This window comes from Pteropus alecto, unplaced genomic scaffold, assembly GCF_000325575.1.
Source record: "Pteropus alecto unplaced genomic scaffold, ASM32557v1 scaffold196, whole genome shotgun sequence".
Taxonomy (NCBI): Eukaryota; Metazoa; Chordata; class Mammalia; order Chiroptera; family Pteropodidae; genus Pteropus; species Pteropus alecto.
Window position 1 is genome coordinate 3,406,176 of NW_006439717.1, and position 27,500 is coordinate 3,433,675.

Sequence of the window (27,500 nt, forward strand, 5' to 3'; positions counted from 1 at the left end):
AGAATCAGAGACAACATAAATCACGGATTTTTAAACAACTTTGACAAACATTACACGCTATCATCTAGAACACACATAGATATATATAATATACATATGTAACTGGAAACATTACTGTTACTAACATGATGGAATCTAATATACTTAATTCATTTTTTCACTGAAAAGGAAAACAAGTAAAAACCACTGGTAGAGACTTGCTGAAATTATCTCATGACCCCATGACTGTGGTGAGATTTAAAGTTTGATAAATACTGTCCAAAGAAATTTTGCATAATGTTAACAATCCCTAGGCTATACTGATAGCCTACAATCTTACAACAAATCTGTAATCTGTGCATGAAGTTTACAGCGACTATTTATAAGATGTAATAAAAATTATGAATAGCAAATGTAATTTTTAAAAGGACATAGTAATTTCTGCTATCAGAAAAAGTGAAATAGAATTTTTGATATCTAAAAGATAAAGGTACTAGTCTATTAAAACAAGTACCTTGGAAATGTGAAGTACCTTAGTCCTGGAACTCTAAAAAGTGACAAGGAAAAAGGTCTTGGCTAAGTACTGTTAAAGGAACTAAGATTTTATTTTAACCAATATTATCCTCAAGTTTTCTTTCGAGTTTAAGAAAGCCGTGTTTAAGAAGTTCAGTTCTACTCACTGTTTGTTTCAGTTATTAAATTGTAAGATGATATGCCTTTAAAAAGAATTTTCACGGGGTATCCATCCAAAACTCAAATTTAAGATAAGCCATTCTTCCTAATATTATTAAGTTTCTACTACATAGAAATTCTACAGCCACCACTAACTTCAAGTCAAAATAAAAAATCTATCTCTTTTCACAGCCAAATATAGAATCAAATTCTTTTGTTAAAAATTAATACTTTCCTATTCCCAATAATCTACCATTAATGAAGATCTTTCCATCATTTATACTAATTTCTTAGCTTAGGTGCCACTGGATCTATATAAACATCACTCTTAATAGAAAATATTTTTGCTAAAAGTTAGTGGTTTCAACATTAAATTTTCATAAAACTCTAGATAACAAATTTGAACATAAAACATTCTAAAACAAAGAACATTTATGTATGTCAAATAAAAGTGCCATTTACTTTTTACAAGACTGCCATAGACACATGAAGTTATGTCCAGGTTTTCTTACTGAATCCCCATGTTGACTAGATGCACTGAATGGAGATGGCTGAGAACTGTTAGGCTGGCTCTGCACTTGAACAGCTGGTGAAGGCGTCATAGGAGTGTTCTGTGAAGAAGCACAACCACATATAGTTTGTGAGATGACACTGAAAACCAAAACTATTCATATTTTACAGTATAAGCTTATAAATTTGATTACAGTGATAGTTATGCACTTCTAACATAAAATTTACATTTGTAGTTTTAATGATTATCTTTTAAAAATAATTTAAAAATTATTTAGAAAGATAACTATTTTTACAATAATATTTAGAAAGTCAGATTCTTTTATTTCATATGAAACACAGAGGCAAGATCACATTGTTATTTTTATAGAATATACATAATATAGAATTAAGATTTTTTTTATAATAATAAAATTAGGCAGTAAAACAATTATAGATTAAAATGAGAAATCTACTACAAATGTACCCACTTGATTTACTTATATATATTCTTTACAAGAACTACTCAACTGCAAATTACTATTTCTTTGCATAATATTTCCTTTTAGGTTTTTTAATGAATGTGTATAGTAGAAAGCAAAGAAAATTTCAAGAGTTAAAAATGATGTAACCATATAAGTAGAATGTTGTAAACATTACTTTGCAGTAAGCTGTTTTAACTAACAACTTTAGTCTTTAAAACTGCTCCGTTATAACTTTTGATGAATAATAGAAAAGATACTAATTGTAGGTATAGGCCTTTTAAATATAAACTATGTTTTTTTCTATATCCCATCCCTTTCTCTTTGAAAAACACATACGTAAATAATTACACTATAGCTTAAACTAATTTGAGGCAATACATTTTCTTTGAATCCTTAACTCAGATTTCATTCATAACATACCACAAATGGAAAAATAATATCGAATATTTCATAGAAATGGTAGCACACCATTTTTAAAGCAGTTTAATGAAAATAAATTTAAACTCTGATAAAATATTAAATATACTTGTTCATGTATAATGTAATATTGGAAATAGTTGGACAAAACTAAGTTAAAAATTACTGAAAACTTCAGTTTAAGAGCCATACTACAAAAAAGAAAAACACAAAAAAACCCCACAAACATAAAGCTATAGTATAAAAATGAAAAAAGGAAGAGAATAAAATGCTGAAAGTGAAAGTTCTTGGAAATGTGAAGTCATTAGTACTTTTGACCAAAGCTTTAAGAAAAAAAAAAACACTACTTTTGGGATGTGATTGAAACTGTTTCTATAACAGGATCTCACCCTTAAGATTTTATAATATTGTTAGTGAGAATACATACACATGCATGGATGGGATGTGGGCTTCCCAGCTTGACAGATCAGGATGCAAATTTCAATCTGTCTTTTAACTAGTTATATAACCTTGGGCAATCTACTTCTCTTGATCCTCAGTTCCCTCATCTCTAAAGTATAATACAACCTAACTTATGAGATGGTGAGAAGACTAAAGAACTTATATATGGAGAGCCTAACTTTAGATTCTCAATAAATGACCATTGTTGTTGTTGTTGTTATTGTTATTATTATTATGCTAATAGAGAAGTCCAGAAGGGAAACCATATTTTCGAGGAAAGATGATGAGTTCACTTCGGGGACAGTGACAGATCAACAACTACAAATGTCTATCAAAAGAAGTGAATGCTGGAAACATGGATCTGACAATCATTCATTTACCTGCAAAGTTTTAAAGGCATAAAAACTGATGGTGAGAAAGCAGACAGGAAAAAAAAAAGAGGGCCAGAAGGAAAAAAAGGGACAATAACATTATAATCAATCTATCAAAAAAAATTAGCCAAACTGTTCATATGAAATGAAAATATTACATTAAAAACCCAAGAAATTCTACTAAGTGGTAGTACCCAAGAGGATCAGTTGCAGCAAATACAAGTACTGATGAATGACAAGTTACAAATATCTCAAAATTTTAAAGTGTAAATTTGTCAGAAGTATCATACTCCCTCAGAATGAACATTCTGATTCCTTACACTATGACCTTTTAAATTAGCCATTTTATTATCTTGTCATATATTTGTAAATTAAGCTCATTTTTATTTTGATAAGTGCTAAGAAATTTTTATCTTACTTGGTGTTTTCTTTTAATTGTGGAACTCTTACTGGTACAACATAGAAAATTTAACAGGGAAACATTGGTATTTTAACCCAAATGAGAGATGTGGCAAAGATGACTGAAGTTACTCCAAGCTGTTACATTAAGAATAAAAGATAAAGGCAATGTGTAGAAAACTTGTGAATCCTAATTTGAGCAAGTTGTTTAAAAAAAGTTTTTAACACGACTAGGGAACACTAAACATAAATTAGGTGTCAGATAATATTAAGAAATTACTTTTTTTGTTAGGTGTGATTTGGTATTATGGAGGTACTACATATTTAAAAGTATTTAACTATTAGATAAATATATACTGAAATATTTATTGGTGAAATGAAATAATGTTTTGGATTTACTTTAAAGTACTCTAGGAAAAAAAATGATGGTGGTGGGGAATAGATGAAACTAGAAAGGCAAAATGGTGATAATATTTGATTCTTGGTGATGAATACATGGTGCCTTATTGAGCTACTTTTGTGTGTTTCAAAAAATTTTTCATAATAAAAAGTAACAAACAAAAAAGAATTAAACAGAGCTAAGTAGATCAATGAAACATAAGGGATTATTTTCTTAAACTACCAAGTTTTTTTCTCACAATAAATATAAATCTAGAAAATATAATCCAAGCCTCTCTTGAAAGAACATTTTAGAATGTAAACAAAAAATTATGTTTGGTGGTAATACCTTTCTTAGTTATTACAATATGCTACTAGTCTACAAATCTGAACACTAGTACTCTTAAAAAAACATTGAAATGATATTCTCATGGCTCTTGCTAAAATGTTCTATGGCTATGACTAAATGCTGCCCCCTTAAGGCTACAGATCTGCTTCCTGATAAGACTCAGGTAACCTTTTAAGCTCAAATTTCTACAAGCCAACCAAATACCAATTTTAGAAATAAAGAATACAGCTATTTTAAATAAATCACATTCTTAAGAGAGAAGATATAGTAGTATACAAAGGAAGGAAAAGATCACGAAGATATCAATACACACAGTGTTATATAATATCATCATACATAAAATACCTTAAATAGGTACATCCTTAAGTAGACTATTTTTATATACAAGAATTTGGCATGTCATCAGACCATGGGATTAAGAGAGATAAGTTATGTTCAATATATGTTTTACATGCTCCTGAAAAAGGCAAGGCTTTAGGTATTTGTAACTAAAGTTTGTTTCATTTCTTTATTTTTATTTTTCTATATGCCAATCTACTTTTATACTTCCAGAATATATCGATTCATGAATAGTGGAAGAGGGAAGGGTTTTCAGAAACAGTAGCCCGTTTCACTTTAACTTGCAAATATAACAGAATAAAAAAAAGCAAAAACAATTAAAGAAATTTGTCTTGAAGTAGGTATAATTTATTTTGTATTTGCATATAGTACACAACTATATACTACTTAAATAAAAAATCTATGGTTATATCATTTACTTTTATATATCTTTCTCCTTTATTTGTCTTTTTTTTTTCTGTAAATCAAATTAACAGTTGATTAATGGGAGTGAGAAGGAATAAGATTGAGAAAAGAAAAATAAAATAATGATGGTATTACAAATGATTATGTGTTGGCCATTTTCGCAGGGACATTTTCCTGCAGTCTTTCTACCGCTGGGCATTATGCAAGTGTGGAAGTCCCTTTTTGGGGTCCAGGTGCCTCCTTAATATCCCTAGAGCCCTTGAAATGGTGGAAATAACAAAGTTTGGCTAAAAAGTCACATTTAAAATCCTCAATTTTATCTATTCCATTTAAGGTACCAATTCACATGTAAGATGATGTTAAACCAAAGTCTAAAAACAAAATGTTAAGAATATATAAAGAAATTTAGATTGGGGCTTCTGGTATAGATGGCGAAGTAGGTAAACTCTATGCTTGCCTCCTCCCATGAATGCATAAAAATTACAACTAAACTACAGAACAACCATCATTGAAAACCACCTGAAGTATGGCTGAACAGAAGTCCTATAACTAAGGATATACAGAAAAAGCCACATCAAGACTAGCAGAAGGGGCAAAGATGCAAAACAAGCTGGTCCCACACACTTGTGGTGGTTAAAAATTGGGAGGAATATCTCAGTTGTGGGGTCCCCAGTGAGGAATGAGGGGTTCCAGCCCCACCCAGGTTCCCCAGCTCTGAGTTCCAGTGCCGGGAAGAGAAGTCCCCATAACTTCTGGCTGTGAAAATCACCATAGACTGTGGCTGAGTGAGACAGAGGGCTGCTAAAGTTCCAGACATTCTTCTTAAAGGGACCATGAATTGACTTACTCGCTGACAGACTCACTTGCTCTGAGCTTCAGTGCTGGGAACTTATGAGAACTGAATTGTCAGACTTCAGACAGAAGTACTGGCAGAAGCCATTGTTCCTTTTTTGAGCCCTCCTCTCACTCAGTCTGCACATGCAGGCAGGCTCCATATCTGAGTCTCCATTTACCTGGCTAACACCAGGAGTTTCCCTGAGACCCTGTGTTGCTTTCATGGGCTTTTCAATACAAACAGCCTGTCTTGGCTCATGCTTCAGACTTTCCTAAAATCTCTCAAATGTTCACAAACCCCAAATAAGCAGCATCTGGCCTCGGTGTACCCTGTACCACTTGCTAAGCAGCCCCAAGCCCAGCACTAGCAGCAGCCAACCTCAGTTCATAGCTTGGCCTCTCCCAGGCTTCTCTACCCCCAATACAAGTAGCTCATATCAAGTGGCCCCAGGCATGGCATCAGCTAATGCTGAACTTGGTCTGCAGAGCCCCTCCCAAAAGGCCCCAGAACCAATATGCATGGTGGCTAGCTTCAGACCACACCAGAACACCACCCAACCTTCTCCACAAATGACACACCCCAAGAGCAGACTTGGCAGGCATCAGAGCCCCGTTAACATGAATCCTGCTCCTTAGGGTAAGCCCCTGCACAACAGCTCCTCCACTGTAGTCATGGCCTGTCCTCACAAACAAGCAGCCTGAGAGTCAATCCCTCCCACTGAAGTGCAAATAGCAATCAAGGCTCAATTACAACAGGAGGGCACACACATCCCACAGAGGGGACATACCTGAAGCACCCGGCTCAGGTGATCAAGAAAACTGTGCCACTGGGCCACATATGACACCTACCACATAAGGCCACTCTACGAAAACCAGGAGACATAGCAGCTCTACTTAAGACAAAGAAACAAACACAGGGAGGCAGCCAAAATGAGGAGACAAAGAAACATGTCTCAAATGAAAGAAAAGAACAAATATCCAGAAAAAGAACTAAACAAAATGTAGACAAGCATACCAGATGCAGAATTCAAAACACTAGTTATAAGGATGCTAAATGATCTCAGCGAGAACATCAACAAAGAGATTGGAAACATAAAAATGGAGAGAGACAACAAAGAAGCACCAGTAAGAATCGAAGAATAACTAAAATGAAGAACACCTTAAGAGGAATCAACAGATTATACGAAGCAGAGGATCGATTTAGAAGATAAGGTAGCAGAAAAAAAAACCCCAATCAGAACAGCGACAACAGCAACAAGAAAGAAGAATCCAAAAAAATGAGAATAGTTTAAGGGCCTCTGGAACAACATCAAGCATATCAACATTTGCATCATAGGGATAACAGAAGGAGAAGAGAGAAAGAAATTGAAAACCCAGTATCTGAAAAAATAATGATGGAAAAATTCCCTAATCTGGCAAAGGAAATAGCTATACAAGCCTGAGAAGTGCAGAGAGTCCCAAACAAAAAAAGGCCCAAAGAAAGTGGCCCACACCAAGACACGTCCTAATTAAATGCCAAAGGTAAGAGACAGAATCTTAAAAACAGCAAGAGAATAGCAGTTAGTTATCTACAAGGGAGCTCCCATAAGACTGTAGATGATTTCTCAAAAGAAACTCTGCAGGCCAGAAGGGATTGGCACAAAATATTCAAAAGAATGAAAAGCAAGAACCTACAAGCCAAGATTACTGGACCCAGCAATGCTATCATTTAAAATCAAAGGAGAGATAAAGACCTTCCTAGACAAGAAAAAGTTCAAGTTCATTACTGCCAAACCAGTATTACAAGAAATGTTAAAGGGATTTCTTTAAAAAGAAAAAAAGAGATCAAAAAAGTAAATAATAAAATGGCAATAACTACATATTTACCAATAATTACTTTAAATGTAAATGGATTAAATGCTCCAATCAAAGACACAGTGTGGCTGAATGGATAAGAAGACCCTTACATATGCTATCTACAAGAGACTCACTTTAGATCAAAAGAGACCAAGACTGAAAGTAATGGAAAAGATAATGCATGAAAATGGAAACAAACAACAAAAAAAGTTGGAGTAGCTATACTTATACTAGACAAAAATAAAGGGTATAATGAGATAAATGACCCAGCAGTTCCACTTCTGGGTATTTATTAAGAAACTCAACATACTAATTCTAAAGACATATGTATGCATGTGTTTAGTACAGCATTATTTACAATAGCTAAGATATGCAAGCAATCTAAGTGTCCATCAATAGATGAATGGATAAATAAGTGGTACAAATACACAACTGAATATTACTCAACCATGAAAAAGAATGAAATCGTGCCATCTTCGACAACATGGATGAAGATAGAGTGTATCTATGCTAAGTGAAATAAGTCAGAGAAAGACAAACACCTATGATTTCACTTACATGTGGACTCTAACAAACAAACAAAACAGAAACAAGCTCAGGTACAGAGAACATTCTGATGGCTGCCAAATGGGAAGGGGTTGGGAAGGATAGATAAAAAAGGGGAAGGGATTAAGAAGTATAAATAGGTAGTTACAAAACAGTCATGTGGATGTGAAGTATAGCATGAGAAATACAGTCAGTAATATTGTAATAACTATGTATGGTGTCAGATGGGTACTAGATTTGTCAGGGTGATCACTTCATAAGTGATATAAACGTCTAATCATTATGTTATGCACTTGAAATTAATGTAATCTATGTTAAATGTAATTAAAAAAATATCGTAAAAATAATAAAATTGATCATAAAAAATGTATGTAAAGAAATCTGAAGAATCTGGGCAACAATGGAAATGCTTTTCTATTAGCAGACTCTTTTTTTTTTTTTTTTTTTTAGGTGAGGCAACTCTTGGTTGATCTCATAGATTGCAAGGACCTTGTCAGCTTACAATCCCTTATTTTTTTATTTTTTATGCCTACATGACCTGGTCGTCCTAGGTGGTCTTCCATCCAAGTACTAACTAACCAGGCCCGACCCTGCTTAGCTTCCGAGATCAGACGATTAGCAGGCTCTTAAGAAGGTCCAATAGTCTACCCTTCAAAGGAAACTTATGATGCCATCTTGAACAGTTGATCATTTTTTATCCCATAGGTATTTTATCCTATAGACGCTTCACATTATAGGAAGATAAAATATACCTGCACCATTACTGAGTGCCTAATTATGTAGCAGGTACTATGGTAAAGCACTATACTTAAGAATCCTGGTTTGTATTTTCATTCTCACAAGACACCATGTATGATACTTCTCTTTTTCCTTGCAAAGTTTTAAATTTCTACATACCAATCAAATACCATTTTAGAAATAATGAATGTAGCTATTTTAAATAAACTACATCCTTGGGGAGAATATATAGAAGTTTAGTACCTATTTTTCAGATTAGAAATAAAATGGATTAATTTGTATGGTTTGAATTAGATGCATGTATGTCCAGTGTGTTAAGTAAAGAGTTTTAGCATTAATGTCCTCTGGTTATCATTTAGTGGTACTCACATCCTATAACATAATAGTTTCAGTAATCAGCATGTTAGATATGAAAGGGCTTTCTAAAACTTTACAAAGAAACCTTTTAGAATAGTGGAAAAATGGGTTAAGAGCATGAATTTTGGTTTCAGACATACACCTAGGTTTCAGTCCTAGCACTACTTCATATTGGTGGTGACCAATATGAGGTCGACATATTTGGTGACCTCGGGTGAGTTATTCAGCATCTTGGGGTCTCATCTCTGAAATTAACTATTTAGGATTATAAAAGAATCTAAGAGGAAAGAACAGCTATATGAGATGAATTGGGAAATTATTAAATATAAGAAAAAATATAAAAACCCAACTAATTGAATGCTTATTACAGGCTAGACACTGCACTCTTCTTTTCAGTTAGTAATAAATGAAAAACACAACTTGTAGAAGTTTGGATAAAACTGAATGAATATATTCCACCAAAACCCAATATTAATTATTACCATGTACATAACATACACTAAAGAATATTAAATCTATTTAGGTATCTTGAAATAGATCTAAGCAATACTAACACAAGAATCACAATCTCATTATGCCCCCAGAGAAGCACTATCCAGCTTTACCCATTCACATGAACAAAGATGTATCTTAGTGGATGAAATGTCTGAAGCAATGAGATTCTTTGTTCTTTCATCTTCAATTTGCTGCCTCCCCTTCCCTCACACCTAGATTTGGTATCAACACAACAGTGGCCAAAGATCTGCTGTCTTCACCATTAAGTGCAGAGAAGAAACTCATGCCAAAAGAGTCTAGCAGAGTTGGCAATAGTCACAGAAGGTTCTGGACAAGTAGTAATTAGAAAGAGAGTGAAGGAGCAAGAATCCAGAAAATAGGTGAGAGACAACTGTGAAGTGAACCCCTAGCTCCAGTGGAAATTACAGGATTGTCCTTAAAATCTTTACAGGTTCATTGGACCCTCAATACAGTAGCACTGTTCGTAGAAAACACATTTATCTACAAAGGCATGAAGATGGAATGGTAGGCATTAAAAAGAGAATAGCAGAAACATGACAGTAGAGCAAAGGAATAAAAAACACAAAATTAGTAACAGAACAACTCAAACAAATTGAAATTATAATACCTTTAAAAAAATAAGGATACTAATTCAATACATAAATATTACAAAACACACTTGATAAAATTCTTATGAGGTTCATCTTTTTTACAAAAGTACTTTAAAAAGAGCCAAAAAAACACTTGTGTCAAATCAAATACAGAAATTCCCTTTTAGAGTACTTTTAGTAACATCCCCCACCTCAAACTCCAAAAGGAGACTAAGTTACATTTCAAAAATTCTCCAAAAGCTGTTAGATTACAAGTGTTTCTCTATCTCGGATCTATAAAATTACTAATTTGGGTCTATAGCAAAATAGAAAGGGTCTTTAAACCATATGCTAAAGTTAACAACTGTAAACTGTTTAACACTACGAAAAAAAAAGAAAAAGAAAAGCACAACAGTTTGAGTACCTTGATAAGCTAATACAATTAACTGCAATGTGAGACATAAAAAACAGTACATTTCCCCTAAAATTGTACTTCCAAATCTAAATTGTTGAAAGAACAATGCGATAGCAGAATGACTTACCTGTGGGGCCACATTCTGTATGTATGATGGTGGATGCTGCTGCTTTTGCTGAACAGCACTTTCTATTGCTACTTTAGCTACAGTGCTTGGATCTGCTCCTGCTGGCACGGCAACCATTGTTGCACTGCAGCCAGCATTGTTGGGGTCACTGATTGTAACAATTCTAACGCCTACTTTATTTGGGATTCCTGTGACTGTTTCCCTATCATTATCTTCTGCTGGCCTCTTAACAGTTTTGCATTCTGCTGTGCCATTTGTAGGCCGAACGTCAGATGATAGGGCAGGAGAATGGGACACTCTTGATCCTGAGTGAGGAACTGCTATGATTTGATGCCCCTGTATAACAGAGGTTGTAGAATGTGGTGAGACAACTACACTTGGGCGTTGCTGAGGCACGTCTGAATTCAAACTTGAAGCTAGAGGTCCATTGGGCAAATCGGTACCACTAAATTGCTGTGTTGCCACATTTGAAGCCTCTTGTATACTGCTCATAGATGGTGAACCACCCAAAGTTAATACAGGTCCATTAGAAATTCTTTCTAGTTGATCAACTTTGGCAGTATCTTGCTGAGTGGCATCTAAAGTCCCTTGTGGTTCCATTGGAGATATCTCGCCATTTCCTACATGATTGGAAGTTTTGTGATTTGGAATGTTTTTGCTTAAATGAGAACCATCTCCTTTATCAAAATCACAGATTCCATTAACTAGGGGTTTTCTCAAATCACTTTTGATATCCTGCATGTCCATTTGTTCTGAGTTCTGTTTTCCAGGTGCTCCATTCTCACCTAATTCTAACGATGGCCCATTACTGATTAGTGAGCATTGATTAACCTCACTTTGAATTTTCCCTGAGTTTGAAGGAGGTAGACTTGAGTCACTGTACTTTCTCCCATTTAAAAGACTTCCCACCTGCATTTCATTTTCCTTTGTATCCCCATTGCTGGTGTTCATAGTTCCTCGTCGGCAAGACGGGTTCTCCATGACTTCAATTTTACGTTCATGAACATGTAAACCTGTTGCCTCTTTTGCTTCCTCCTCCTTTTGGCAAATTATTTTATCACCTTTGAATGGGGGAGTAGCAGTAGTACAAGATGATTGTCCAGCTGGAGATGCTTGGGTGGCTGGAAGTGTTTGCACCTGAAGTCCAACTCCTGCCTGGGTCCCGCTCATGGTGATTACTGCTGGAGCAATGAGCTGAGTTGCATTTCCCTGACTCACAGTTGCAGTTGCAAAACTTGTATTTGGCACAACTGTTATAGTTACCTGGTTGCCAGAAGTCCCTTGGAAAATGGTTGCTGGGCTATTTGAGATCAGTGGGCCTGGCAATATTTGTAAGTTTGAGATAGGCATGGTTTGCACTCCCCCTGTGGGTGGCATTGCACTTTGGACCAACTGAACATTTTGCTGCCCAACCAATAGCTGCTGTGCTGGAGTTTGCCCCTGCACTCCAAAACCTGCTGCTTGGTTATTGGCCACCTGGTATACCACCTGAGGGCTTGGAGCTCTTGCATTATTAGGGGGAGGAATCTGTGGAGCTGGGAGAATAAGCTTACCACCTGGAGTTGAAGGACCACGCTTTGGAAGCAGCAACTGTTTTATCAGACTCGACTCACCAGAAGCAGGCTGACCAACTCCTGCATTTGTTTGCTGTGACTGAACTTGCATCTGTACTTGTTGTGGCTGCTGAACTTGTACTTGTACCTGTTGGGGTGGGGGTGCTGGTGAATGCTGCTGCTGTTGCTGCCTTTTCACAGATAGCATTTGACTGACAGTAGGAGGTGGTCCTTGTGACTGAGGGGTGGAAGAAGATGACATAGCAGTAGGGACTTGGTTATTAGAAGCTGGGACAGGTGATGGTGAGGAAGATGGAGTTATGTTTGGTTGTCCGGTTAGCTGAACTGTCTGACCAGCTGGAAGAGCTGCTGGATTAGCAAGAACAATTTGATGAATGGCTGGTGCATAAGTCTGACCTTGTTGAGCTGGCTGGCTTACGATCACTACACTTTGTTGGGTTGGCTGCTGCGGTTGTTGGATAGGCTGTTGTACCACCGTTGATGAAACTTGCTGAGAAGGAAGAGGTTTGGGTGCAATGTTCTGAAACCCTACTCTTGAGGGTTGTGGACTAGGGACACCAGCAATGGTAACCATTTGTCCTGTAGCTACCTGAAAATTCTGTACTGAAGTTGCTGAGACAATATTGGATGCAGAAGTTGTTACATACTGTGGGGGTGCTATGATAACAGTGTCTTGTGGCTGGCTACCAGCTGATGTCTGTTGAGATGAAGTTTGCACAGGTTGGGGTGATGTGGTGATTAACTGTTGACCCTGTGAAACTGTAGAAGTACATGGTGGTATGTTCTGTACTCTGCCAAATATATGACTCTGTGGGACAGCTTGTTGAATTACCGTAACAGGAGTGCCGGAAGGTATTTGTCCTGGTACCACTGTGTGCAATGGAGACTGTTGTGAAATTACAGATGGATGGTGAAGCAATGCCTGGGAATTTACAACTGCAACAGGTTGTGGCCCTGTACTATGATTCTGAACGACAGAACTCTGTGCAGCTCCTCCTCCCACAGCAATACTAACAGGAACTGCTGTCTGGGGTATAGAATTCTGGATTACTGTAGCCTTAACAACTTCACAAGGAATTGGAGCTTTATTTTGAATGACAGTCATTGGAGCATTTTGCTGCTGGTGGGTATGAACTGAAGGGTTTGGTGGAATTCTTGAAACAGTCTGTGCCACAGTGTGAACACCTTGTACTGGAAAAGATATTTGTGTTGCAGTCAAATTTGAAGATTGGTTGGTAACAGGAGTCCTCTGAAAATGGTTTCCTACAGTTTGTGGTCCATGAGGGATTCCTGAAAATATGGGGGAAAAGTCAAAATTCATAATGAAATGATTGAAAAGCTGCATGAAGGAATTATTTTACTTAATTCAAGAGAAAACAGTTTTAAGAAATTAATATCTAACAACTTTGCATCATATGAATATGATTAAGTAATAGAATAAGAAAATGCTACTAGAAAAACAAGTAAAAGTCCTACATTTAAAAAATGTATAAAAATTGGCAATATTTAAAACAATAAAAATTGATACCTGCAGGTGAAGGACTTGGAGATATATCAGGAACAGAATCAACACGAACAACAGGAGTAGAAACTGGTTGCTGCTGATAGTACATTTGAATGGGAAGTGGTATAGCCCTCCGTTTTACTCCTACTACATGAATATGAGCCTGCCCGTTGTTACTGGAATCCTCTACTCTCTTCACTGTATGATTTGGAAAGACCGTTCTGTAAAGTACATAGATACTCAGTTTTGATAACTAGCACACTAAGAAAATACTAACTTCTAACAATGTTTACATGAACAGCAGCAATATATTCAGTGCCATTTATGTATGAACCAGTATGATACTATGGTTATATTATGCAAGAGTGGGAAGCAAAGAAAGAAATAAAGATCAGTTCTCCAATTTTTAAAGTCATTATTAATATTAACCTTGTTGGGTTTAAACAATTTTACTGCATATATAATTAACAAAAAAGCTGCATATAGGTAATGCCTATTTTATGAACTTTGCAAAACTTCAAAGAGCCTTGATATTTGAAGACAGTATTAGTTATAAACCATTATTCAAGGTTAAAAAGAGCAAAAGTCATGTCTTCAACATATAAAAGTAGGTTGGAAAAAAGCAAACTTAATTTCTTCCTTTTCTTTGATAAACCTCATAATGTTCAAATGCAAACACAATATGTGATGTCCAAAATTCTCTTGTATTTAAACTTTTACCATACTACAAACCAACTATATGAAATTTCAAGTAGTGGAGATATTTAAAAACAGATAATATTTTCTCAAAAACAAGAGGTGTTGTATGTGATATAAATTAACTATTTAAAGTTAAGAACTATGTCTCCTACCTAAGACATTTATAAAATCCGGTTGATGTTAGGATTCCACCACGAGCTAATTTACTACAAGTTGAGAGGTACTCAGAGTACATTTCTGCTCGAGAGACAGAACAATCTGGATTTACTTCGAAATGAGCATTTAGCCTAAAAGAGAAGAAAAATAAATGCCATTATGCAAAGAATGTAAAGAGTCTACATTTAAGTATGCTAAAACCATTTGAAGGCAATGTATCATAAACTAATAATTATTTCTATTAATCAGATTTCACTGTTTCATGTTATTAGCAAAAATACATGCTAGGTTTTAGACTAAATCAAGTAAAGGATTAACTATTCATATGTAGTATAAAAAATCATTAATAACAAAATAAAAATTGTTCATATTCCAGCAACGGCAAGGTTGGTCTGTTGGCAACAAATATTCTACAACAGTTTTATTCAGTGAATATCTACTCAGGTTTCTGTCTTGTAATAATCAAAATATAAAAAAAGTTCCCATATATGAGCTATTGGAGATGTGGAAAATAGAGGAAAAATGGAACTAAACTTTTGATGGCTCTTGGATCAAATTCCTTTAAAAAAAAAAACAACCTACCCAAACTTTCAACTACTTCCTAAAACAATACTTCCCATGCTACACACTCCCATTCCCCACTTCAGAGACTTCTATTTTTAATCCCATACAAACTAATTCAAACTTCAGTTTGTCTTTTATATCAAGTAACTTCCATGTATAAGTTACAACTGGAGGCCTAGTTATCCATAGGACTCTTTCTAGGGCTCATTACGTACACAACAGGCCAACTTACAGCTGTTTCTTATAAACTGCATCAAATAATAATTATGATAAAATAATTGTAAAATGAGTCTCTCTTCCTCTTCCCCTAAAACAGGCAGAAGTATGCAACAGAGATTTATGAAACCAAATCTACACCCACACACACACATTTTACAATGGATGTGGTACATACTTTTTCTAACTTTCATAACCCTTTGAGCATTGAGTTTTCAAAACAACTAGATACAAAAAACTTTTTTTGGTTTCAATGTAGAAGGTAAACATTTCCCAGTATTATTGGAAGAGATTCATCAAGTATAAAGGGTCAAGGTGAACAATATGGAACGTGAGGAAAAAGCAAATAATTAGAGATATATAAAACTATAAACCTTATTTAAGCAAACTGGAAAAGTCTAGAGAAAATTGTCATAGGAACAAAGATATGAAAGCACCAAAAACATGGAACACAGAATGACAGAAGCATGGAATGGAGGACAAATAATGTTAGAGAATGGGAGAAATGGGATCAAGAAAAGAAGTTTTAAAAGTATTACATCATTGGAAAGCGATCTTAATACTTCAATCTGTTAATCTTCTAAAGAATTTAAGTTGAAATTCATAAATAAAGTAGAGGCAACTATCCAAGACAAAATGAAATCAAACCAAGTCTACATTTATTTTTTTCAGAAAGTAGCTGAGATATAACTACTCAGTCTTCTCAAGAAATATTATTTTTGATTTATTTCAATATAGACAAACTAGCCAGTCTATCATTTGATTAGTTTCCCCTTACTACTCACAAAAAGAAAAAATTAGCTATGAAGAAGAAATTTTGCTTTTGATGAAAAAGAAGAGATATATAACAACAAAATCTGGTTTTATTTTCGTAGTCAGTCCGATTCAGTTTTAATAAAACATTAAGGTAAGAAAAACAACTATAATTTGACAAACCTTATTTTCTACAAAGTCAAAGATAACTTTTAAAACAAATTTTACTCTGAAAAGAAGTTAGGTAGTGTAATTTAATGAAATTCTAATCAAACTTTTAATTCTGGATTCTGATAAATATTTTTCTTTCAAATTATTCCAAAATACAGGTGAAGTGGTTTTACATTGTCCTTTCTTTGTATAAGTGATATTCTATTCTAACTAAAAAGAAATACGGAATAAAACATTCTGGATGACTATTGAAATACATTTCCTTTTCTGTTGTGCTTTATTCTTCCCGAGGATAAAGCCTTAATAGAAATAAACCACTTACCACTGACAAGCAAACTTCTCACTATCTATTTCCACTATTCCTGGAGGTGGAGCAACATGCTGTGCTACAACTGCTCTGGAAGCTAAAGAAAAAAATACATTAGCTACATCATTTAAAAATTTAGTCACTATATGCCATATTTAGTTCATGGATACTGAACCAATTAAAATTCACAATGAATACCTTTTAAAAAGGTGTATAAAAATAATGAAAGTATACAAATTTGAGAAACTTATAATAGAGCACATATTACACCAGGCACTATCTTAGAGGATTTATATGAACTATTTTTTTAAGCTCATAATCATTCACATAATAACAATAATATGAATTATATCGCTCATATAAACTCTATTTTTCTCAGAGGTCAGACACTGAGTTAAATACTTTGTACATTTCTTTCTTAATTCTTTGGCGAGATGGGTACAGGCAAGGAAACTAAGACTCAAAGTGATTAAAATAACTAGCCCAAGGTCACACAGCTTAACACACCTGTAAAAAAGCTCCTCTTCCTGTAGTTACAGATACAGACTGTATCAAAAATAATCTTTTCTGAATATAAAAGATGCATATTAACTCCATATATAAAATTTCTGAAATAAGGTGAGCAAAAAGCTGAAATGCTATGCTATATACAAAGGAACTAATGAAATCATGAAAAATATGAAGTAATATAAACAAAAGTTATAAATAAATATGAATCTGACGTATTTATAGTTAAAATTTTAAACTATATTATTTCAACACAAAATCAGCAGGATTTTTATAGCTTTTAAACTTATAAAATGTACCCACTTTTTTTTAGGTAACATTTAACAAAACTTCTCAGAACCCTCAAAGAGAAGAAATGCACTTCTAAATTATTGGAACTAGAGGACTCACTCCACAGCACAGCAAATCTGTGAATGATCTGAAGCAATTGTGACCTATGTTCAATGAGGCCCCCAGGCTTTAATTGGGATAACAGCTAGTAGCAGTCACTTACTGAACATTTACTCTTCATTAAGCCATTTATATTTACATTGTTTTAATCTTATATATAGATCCAGATTTATCTCCATTTTGCAGAAAAAAATTAAAACTCAGAGATTAAGTTCACAAAGGAACACGACGTGATGGAGATAGCAGAGATGATATAGCTGGAAAGCCTTCATTTAAGAGTGATGTATTTGAATCCAGGTCTGTCACATTTCAGAGGCCATCCTGTGATATTCTGCTTCTTAACAGAACATAATTCGAACCAAAATTACTATCCTGGTACACCCAAGTTTATCTTTTTTTCTCCTCCTAACTTGATAACACTGTTATAGAAAACATCTTTCTAGGGCTTGAACTTGTGTAGAAATCATTTACTGTTTTCTTTATTAATTGTAAAATGAGAGTACACCCTACTCAGACTGAAATCTCCTGAATCAATTATCAATTGCATGAAACATTAAAAATTATGTTGAGATTATGAGAAACTTTACAAACATAAAGAAGAAAGATGCAGCCACAATTAAGACTATAAACTGGAAACATATAGTTACTGTAAAAGTGACTACAAATTCAGAAGCATTTCCTTCAGGATACCTGAAGACCTTTCAAAGGCTACAAAGACAATTGTACTTTAAAAGGAATCAATTTTCCAGATACTCAACATTTTATAAACACACACGCACACACACCCTACTTTGCCTGAACACATCACTTCTTTGACAATTGCTCTTCTCTCATTTTGGAACAGAAGGTCTTAACTCTCACCCAGCCTTAATAGAACTGCAGAATTATGGTTAAATGTATGACTATGGAGCCAGAGAAGCTAGCTCTAGAGTTCCATCACTCAGTACCAGCTGTGTAACCACAGGCAAGTTACTTAACCTCTCTGTCTATAAAATGAAGAGAATAATAGTACATTAACCTCATTGGTCATAAGGATTAGAGTTTATATGCAAGCCACTTAAAACAATGTCTGGCACACAGTAAACACTATATAACCATTAGCTATTATTATTGTTGTTGTGTTAAAACCTCTAGAACACCTTAGAAACGTAAGTGTCCACAAAGCCTCGTTTTTAACCAAGATATTATATAGTAGGGCTTCCTGTCTATCCCAGTGTTATATATATTATATTATAGTTAATGGCAATGCTGAGCATTAGAAATTGGGTATTTTGACCCTCTGATGTGTTCTGAATTTAGATATATTATAGAGTGATGACAATTTTTGCTTAATGTCCTTCCTTCCTCTATCCCTCAACTACTGTCAAAGAGTGCATTATTTCTGAAGCAGAATCTTGTGTAAGTAAAGCATAGAGAATATTTTAAAGGAATACTAAAGGTGGTGGCATTTTATTTCATTCACATGACAATCTCATGGCAACTTTAACTATCAGAGAATTCTAAAGTTAGGAAGGTAGGAAGATATATCAACATACTTTCTTTGAAAAAGTGTTTTTCTAAGTAACAGAAAGTAAGGCTGATTTAAGCAAGATTCTTTTAATGAGATAAATCTGCAGCGCTAAGCCAAGGTTTTGACATAAATGTATTAAAAGCACATGATAAAAGCACTTTATCAAAAATACATTGTATTAGTATTGAAATTAACAATATTTCAATTATCTTGACCTGCAGCATCACCATCTAGTGGGAACTTGTTGGAAAGAAAATTCTCAGGTCCATCTGAATCAAAAACTCAGGCATGGAATCTAGAAATCATCATGTAAGCCCACTGGGTGATTCTGATACACACTAAAGTTGAGAACCATTGTGCTAACACTTCTTCAAAGTATTAGGTTAAACAAGGTGCATCTAAGTAAAAGAGTAGCAAGTATAATTTACAGAGATATCCTGTTAATATCTTTTTGATATATTTTCAATAAACAAAAATAAATGTCTCTAATGGCTGGGCAACAAATACTTCTCAGAGTCAAGTATTAATTCTTTGATTTCAACAAAATCATAAGAGAACTAAAATTGTCAGAATATTTTAAATATAATTTTAATAATTTTTTGATAATTCAGAAAGAAATTAAAAGAATTTTAAGTTCTATCTTCATCTATTTATTGACATGAACGAGGTTTTCAACTTACATCTATAAAAAGGAAAAAAGATAAAATTAATGCTGATCTCCATTTCATTCTAGCAATAAAAAATATTCAGAGACACACTGAGCTAATACTTTCCAAAGAACTAGAGAAAAAAGTGTTGTGCATCTCATTAAGACATGCACTTCCAATAATTTTACTTTTTATTTAATAATTATAAAAATAATGTATATACTATTATTTGATGTGCTATATGTTACTAAAATTTGTAATGATAAAATTTTAAACACTTAAAGAGTTTTATAAAGTAACAGAAAATTGAAAAAAATTAAAGTGTCTATATTTATAGCTGAGAGGTATTGATAGGGTGATGGATATGAGTTCAAGGTGAAAGATGGATATCATAAAATTTCTGATATTAAAGACTTGTGAATTTTTAAAAATGGATGATGGTAAATATCAAGATTCCACTGGATACAAAGTGTTTAACTTTCACTTTAAAATATCAATTTAATATACATAAAAACATTATTTGCAACTACTTAAATTATGATGAAGACATTTAGATGTCAACCTAAAAATGGGGGAAAGATTACATAAGTTTTCATAGTGATGAGAGGAAGTGAGCAAAAAGTTTGAAGATGACCGACTGTTCCTTAAGAAAACAGTATTAAATAAAACTATGGAGGAAGGGAGCACAACTATAAACAGTAACTAATCGAATAATTAAAAAGCTGTTATTCATAATGAGCAAGTAATAAAGTGCTCACCAGATCAAAAATGAACTCTTTTAAGTCATTAGAGACCTATTCTCACATCTATCAATGAATTACGACATATATGAGCAATCCACAAACTCTCAATATTTAATTTTGTTCATTTGTCAAATGAGGACCAAATCCTAGGTTAGCAGTGAGTTTATCTGTTAAGGTCACAGGTCAGTGATCAGGTAAAAAAATAGTAGCTTTCATCAAAAAATGCCCCTGAATATTCTTCAAATGACCCATTATAGTTCAATGTATCACCGATTATTAATTTCTTTCTTTGTTGGATAGTTTCCTTTCACCCTCAATTAATTTAATCTTCAGTTTCTTTTTTGAGGATAAGAGCATACCCTCACCCCTCACTTAACTGGTGATATGAACTGTTTCATTTCTTTTTCAAGGTTGAGAAACCATTAACATGCTGACCATTGATTCCCAATATGCATTGGTTATTTAACATCTATTGCCTGTGGGTAAAAGCTCTTTGAGTAGATTAGCAGTCAAAACTACTTATTTTTTTCATGTCTTTTATTATTATTTGTCCAGCTCTATTAGTTGAATTCAAGTTAAATGCACATATGATACAACTCTGCCATATACGTTAGAAGGACATAACGGAAATCAACACAACGTGATATATTACAAACTGTGTAAATAGAGTATATAATTTTGATTCTATAAATTAGAGAAGTAGAGAAAATGGGATCATGCTTAAATGAAAATAGAACAAGATAGCTGAAGAGATATGATGAGAAGGACTGAGTAATAAACATTGGCAATTGAAGAGGCCAAGGTATTTAGAAAGACTCAACAAGATCTGGTGATTAAATGGATGTGGTAGTTAAAGACTAAGGATGATAAGATTTTTGTTTTAAGGGTAGTGTGGGAGGTTGAGAAAGATTTGAATTTCTAGACTGAAAGTAAGAAGCAGGTAAAGAACGAGGTTTAAGACATAAAATGAGAAAATGGGGAGGACTGATATTCAGAGCACTGATTCAGAAGTTAGTATCTCTTCCTGAGTCAAGGGAAGCTGACTAAGGAATGAAGTTCAAATGACAGTAAGTTTGTAAGTGAAAGATTAACAAGTTGAAGAAATTCATGCCACATAGCTTCCAGTATTACCTGTGAAGTGACGGGTAAGATCAACTAAGAAAACAAGCATCCTCCATTAAAAAAAAAAAAAAGGAAAGAAAAATGTCTGGGGAAGAGTGAAAGGTGGGAGAACAGGTGAGGTAAAAGATGGAGTGTTTCTATTAGGACAAATGAAAGTGGAGAAAGCACTTTACAAAAAGGCTGAGGGTTATAAAATATAAAAATAATGACTCAGCCAGGAAAAAGGAGTCTAAGGACTGACGAGAATGCTGGTTATTAGACAGGTTTGAATTCTAATTAAAGATATTTGAGTTAACAGAATTGACTCGAGGGATGCTAAGAAGGGTGCAAAGTACAGGTATACATGCTTATATATGTGTTTGTGTACGTATGCACATGTGATTGACCCTAGGCTCTGATTCTGTGGTGTTTGGTCCAAGATTTAGAAGCATTAGGGGGTATTATACTTATGTATCCTGATGACTACCTGAGAAAATTATAATGTAACATATGATTAACCTATTCCTGGTATATCAATTTCCAATGACCAAAATCACAAATAAAAAGCCCATCTGGGGCACTTCTTATTGCTCTCACAGTTGTGAATAAACAAACTGAAAAAGAATATGTAAAAACACTAACCTGGGGCAGATGCTACATGGATCTGCGTTTGAACTTGCTCTACAGCTTGTGTCCTAATTTCAGATAAAACTTGATGACTAGAACTTGGATGTTCGACGAGTTTTACTGCAGCTAGTGCATCAGGGCCGAACATCTGAATATCCATAGAAACTAGACACACTAACATGTCTAAAATAAATTAAAAACCAATAGTTATCAATATTATAAAAGACACACATTGCTTAAAAATACATGCTGTACAGAATACTACTTCTCAAATGCCATCTATGAATCACTGTACATCGGAAGTATCTGTGGATCTTTAAAAAAGGTTTTTAGGCTCAATCTCTGAAGAGTGATTTAGTAGTTCTGGAGTGGGGGTTAGGTATTTTTAGTTTTAAAAAGCTTCCCAAGTGATTCTGATCTATAGCTAGATTTAGAAGTTATTAATATGGAAAGTGACATCTTAGTTTCTCAATAATAATACTTTTCAATTCAAATCTTTATTAACTTTGGTTTTACTATTTATCCACTGCCCTCCCCCCACCAAAAAAGAAATCATTTGAACCACTGAGTAAAATGACAACCCACTATGGAGGTGAGTTCACTGATATTGACAGTGCCATTACCAGCAACTTCTAGGAACAGAAGAAAGCCTGTTTTACTCAACTTTAGTTGCTTAAGAGTAGCAGGTGACCATATGAAACAGAAAGACCTGCTCTCCAGAGAGTTAGCTTTGTTGGTTTCAAATTTCATTTATAGTAATAGAAATAAAGGGAAAGAATAGGAATTACTAACAATCTTATACATTCTGGTCTCTATATGATAGGAGTTTCTTGCTTATCTAAAATAGGCAGAAAGAAAAATACAAACAAATGTGTCTGAAAGGATAATAACTCCTAGAACTAAACAGTAAACCCCAAATATCAACTGTGATTTTATATAGCATATTAGATATTTTTTCCTCAATAAAGAAAATAATTTAACTGTTCCTTTGGCTTAGTCTTACCTATGCTCTTTTCTACTTTTGCTATTTTTGTGCAAGCTACATCTCCCATTTCTGTGAGCATATATAGCACCTCGAGTGTTGAGATTACGAGCAGCACATCAGGTAAAGTGAGATGACAAATGATCTCTCTGTATGAGTCCTGATCGACATATTCGCAAATCAAAACACCATTATCTTCTGCTTTGCAAAGATTTCCCAAAATTTCCATCCCTGAAAAGCAAACACACAAAAACATGTATTTGTTTTTTAACAGACGATAAAAAGTTGGTGCACATTAGACAGTGAGAAAACAAGTGAGGACTTACCCCTCATCTTTAAAAATCTATCCCTTGACATTAGGCATTTTGTAACAGTATGAAACATCAGATGAGTAGTTTTGAAATCAACAGGGTCCAATAAAAGCTGGGGAAAAAAGGACATTATTATTGAGATAGGCTTCTTCTAGTGCTGTATATTTCACATTTAATAAAAAATGAACAAAATAATGTTGCATAACTTCAAAAAATGTAATTACTGTGAGCATAGCCATCACTAAATTTGGAGCATCATTTCAAATATTTACTTTTTCCATAAAAGTATATGATACTTCTATAATACCACTTTAAGCAAAAACTATATGTAAGCACTGAATATTCTATAAATATGACAAATATAATAATAACACATTCTAAAATTTTAAAGTAAATTTTGCCACGAACTATAAAAATTGTTTTAAGTTACTGTCCCATGCTTACCTCAGCTGCAATATTTCCTAATGTGTCAAGGCCTAATTGCCTTAGAGAAATAAAATGACTATGTGCAGAAAGTAACAGGAAACGAAGACAGGTACGATTAGCTGCCAAGAGCTTAACATTGCCCTCTTCAAAAGAAAGATTTCGCAAAATCACTGCAATTTGAAGTACCCGTTGTCCTTCAATATCATTAATGCCCAGCTTTCGAGGTGGATGAAATAAAGGTTCCCAAATCCATTCTCCTGATGTACCTTCTACAACAGAAAAGATATATTTTTCTTCTTATTATTGATATTTATTTATTTACTATTTATTATTATTGATATTTCGAAGTTACCTAAAACTTTTTCCCATTGACTTACCATGAGACTTACTTCTGTCAGAAATGAGGTCACGTACTTCATTATCATCAACAATGTCTTTCCAAAACTAGAATGAGAAATTATTATATTTAATCTTGACAATTTGAAACAACTATTCTATTCCTTTAAAAAGTTACACATACTATAAAAGTATAACATTTCTACTTTTTAAAATTCATGTAGATATTATTATAGTCTATGTATTTAATTATTTGACATAAATATTTAATTTTCTATAGTTATGGTAGTTATATAACAAGGTGGTATTCTGGACCAGGAGTTCTTAGCCTGGGGTCCACAGATCCCTAAAAGGTTTGTGAAAGAAATTAGGGCATATATGAGCTTGAATGAAGGGAAAAATGACATCTTTATGATCTTTAACCTCTAACTAAAATTTAGCATTTCCTTAGCATTTTCTTCAACTCTAAACAATAAACAACAGTAATATTAGCAGTACCTGTGACATTGTCAAAAATATGAATCACAGATATTTTCAGTTTACTTTACAGCTATAAAAATATCTAGAAATAGTTAGTGTTTATGCTGATCACTACTTGAAAATCAAGATAGTTTAATTCTGTTAGTAAGCTGCATATAATCACAGTATTCCTGTTTATAGATACTCCTGAGACATAGCTGGCTAGCTACTGAGTAAATCTATATACAGAAGAAAATCATACAGCAAATAGTGAAGTTATGGGTTCTCAAATTGATAACCCAGATATTTAAGTTGCTTTCCAGTATTCAGTATCTACGAACTGTTTTTTGATCCATATGTGAGAGGGAGTGAGTCAACATCCATTGTTTAATGTTCTTTTTCAAGCTAAGAAAAAAACAAATGCCTTTATACTGATATGTCTATACAAAATGAACTTAACTTCAATTTGTCTATGCCATTTAACTGTATTAGCTTATTACTTTTGTACTCATAAAGAAGCATATAGGCTATTATTTCACCTTTTATTTCTAAGCCTTCTGGTATGTATACTTCAAAATAACTATCTTATTTTTTGAAATTAAGGTTCTTTTGCATTTAAAGTCACTAGTCTGAGCAAAGGTCCATCACCAAAAGGACCCACTGCAAAAAAAACCCTCATGATAAAAATATTGTGGTAACAACAACAAAAAGAATTAGGTATATGAAGAAAAAAGGGCCACAGAAAATTCAAATAATAAAGCTATCAGACATAAAATTTAAAATGATATGGATAATAAAAAAATAATTTTGGGCAAATAAATGAAACTATAAGAACTAAATAGAAATTCTAGGACAGAAAATAAGAACTCAGTGGATGGATTTAACAATTGATTAGATTCAACTCAAGAAAAAATTAGTGAAATGAAAGAGAGAGCAGAAAAAACATCAAGTTGGAAGCACAAAGACAAAATAATAAACCAGAAATAGCTCATATAAGACAAAGAGGATATAGCAAAAAGTTCTAACATAAAAATAACTGGAAGTTCCTGAGGAAGGAGAGAAAGGGCAGAAACAATATGGAAGAGAGAGAACAGAGAATTTTCTAAAATAAGTAAAAGATGTCAACCTACAGATTTAAGCAGCACTCCAAACTCCAAGAAAGAAAAATAGAAATGTGTAGGAACATCATAATAAAATTCCTGAAAAGCAAAGACAAAGAGAAACATCTTAAATGTAAAGAGGAAAATGGACAGATAACCTTGAAAAAGACAACTACTAAAATGACAGTAGACTTTGTGAAAGAAATAATGGAAGCCAGAAGAAAATAGGATATTTTCAAAGTGATGGAAGAAAATATCTGCCAAACTAGAATCTTTATATAATGAAATTGCTCTTTAAGAATAAAGGTGAAATAAAGACATTTTCTGACAAATGAAAACTGAGAAAACTCATCTACTGACCTGTACTAAAGAAAAGTGAATGGGATTTAAATAAATACTAAACGAATAAAATACGTTATGAAAGTCTCATTGCTCAAATATATATATATATATGTATGTATGTGTGTATATATATATAAAATTACAATCTAGGAAAAATGCTTGGAAGAAACTTTGCTCAGGCCACAGTGGAGTACTGTAGCTGTCATCCTATCATAAATTAATATGTATAAAACAATTGTTCTTAAAGATGGGACAACAAACAATGCAAAACTGTAATCAATGAAAGATGGGAAGAAATAAGGTGAGCTCAAGGACTCCCTAATATTTTTACATGGGCACTCTGTCTAGACTATGGCACAGGGATAATAAATCCAAGAGATCATAGCTATTGCTAAGCTGAGGAGACTGATCAGAGAGCTCAGCAAGGTCAACACAGCTAGAATTTGAGAGGAAATTTGCAAGAAAGGAGGGGCAATGAATAGAAAGCCCCATGAATCTGCAGAAGCATACTTGACTTAATTGCTAAGTACTGAGCTATGCATGTGTATGGTGAAATTCCAAAATATCAGGCCAAAAAATGGACAGAACAACTGATGAGGAGCTGTAACTAAACAATTACCCAGAGAAACTCTATATACCCAGCTAATTCATAGAAATCCAAAAAAGGCTATGCTTTAGGAATAGGGATAAACTAGATCTAGACCAAAAGCTAATCTATATAGATCCCAACGAAGCTTAAAAACAACTTTCTAGAGGATTAAGGTCATCCAATTATCTTTTAAAAGCATGCCACAAGAAAGTTCATAATTCTCTAAGACACCCAAATCTAGAGACTAAATAATGTAACATTCCCAATATCCATTTCTAATTTAAATTTACTAGATATACAAAGAAAGCAGGAAATATGACCCATAACTAAGACAAAAATCAATTTCAAGAAAAACAGACCCAGAAATAATAAAGACAATGGAATTAGATAAGAACTTTAAAACAACTATTATTAAAATTGCTCAAAAATTTAAAGGAAAATATATATATAATTAAGATAAATGAGGATAATATAAGAGAGAGTCACATGGAATTTCTGGAACTGAAAAACATAACATCTAAAATAAAAAATCTGACTAGATGAGCTTAATGAAAAAGAGAAAATGAAAACTCAACACTATCCACAATGAAGTACAAAGGAGAAAAAAAGATCTAAAAATAATAAACAGAGCTACAGTGGCCTGTGGAAAAAGTTCTAAAAATAATAAACAAAGCCACAGTAGCCTGTGGAACACTATCACGATCTAACATATGTATAAACATAGTCCCAGAAAAATGGGGGAAGAATAAAAACAGTTAAAGAAATAATTGCCAAAACCTTTTCAAATTTCCTGAAAAATACCAAACCAAGAAGCTAAATGAACC

The 27,500-nt window shown here is 33.6% G+C and overlaps 1 protein-coding gene across 2 annotated transcripts in view; it reads right to left on the reverse strand.

Annotated features, from left to right (window-relative positions):
• Positions 1 to 27,500, reverse strand: part of ARID2 (AT-rich interaction domain 2) — a 132,134-nt gene that overhangs the window by 24,773 nt on the left and 79,861 nt on the right. Inside the window, exons 7-16 of one of the 2 annotated variants that reach the window (XM_015593182.2) lie at positions 24,240 to 24,294; positions 23,869 to 24,119; positions 23,440 to 23,536; positions 23,135 to 23,344; positions 22,147 to 22,314; positions 16,622 to 16,703; positions 14,592 to 14,726; positions 13,765 to 13,961; positions 10,663 to 13,526; positions 1,114 to 1,262 (exon numbers count right to left, since the gene is read on the reverse strand). In XM_015593182.2, the coding sequence (XP_015448668.1) occupies positions 1,114 to 1,262; positions 10,663 to 13,526; positions 13,765 to 13,961; positions 14,592 to 14,726; positions 16,622 to 16,703; positions 22,147 to 22,314; positions 23,135 to 23,344; positions 23,440 to 23,536; positions 23,869 to 24,119; positions 24,240 to 24,294 (4,208 nt within the window). Of the gene's footprint in view, positions 1 to 1,113; positions 1,263 to 10,662; positions 13,527 to 13,764; positions 13,962 to 14,591; positions 14,727 to 16,621; positions 16,704 to 22,146; positions 22,315 to 23,134; positions 23,345 to 23,439; positions 23,537 to 23,868; positions 24,120 to 24,227; positions 24,295 to 27,500 lie in introns of both variants that reach the window. The other variant, XM_006916871.3, reaches the window with a different exon arrangement.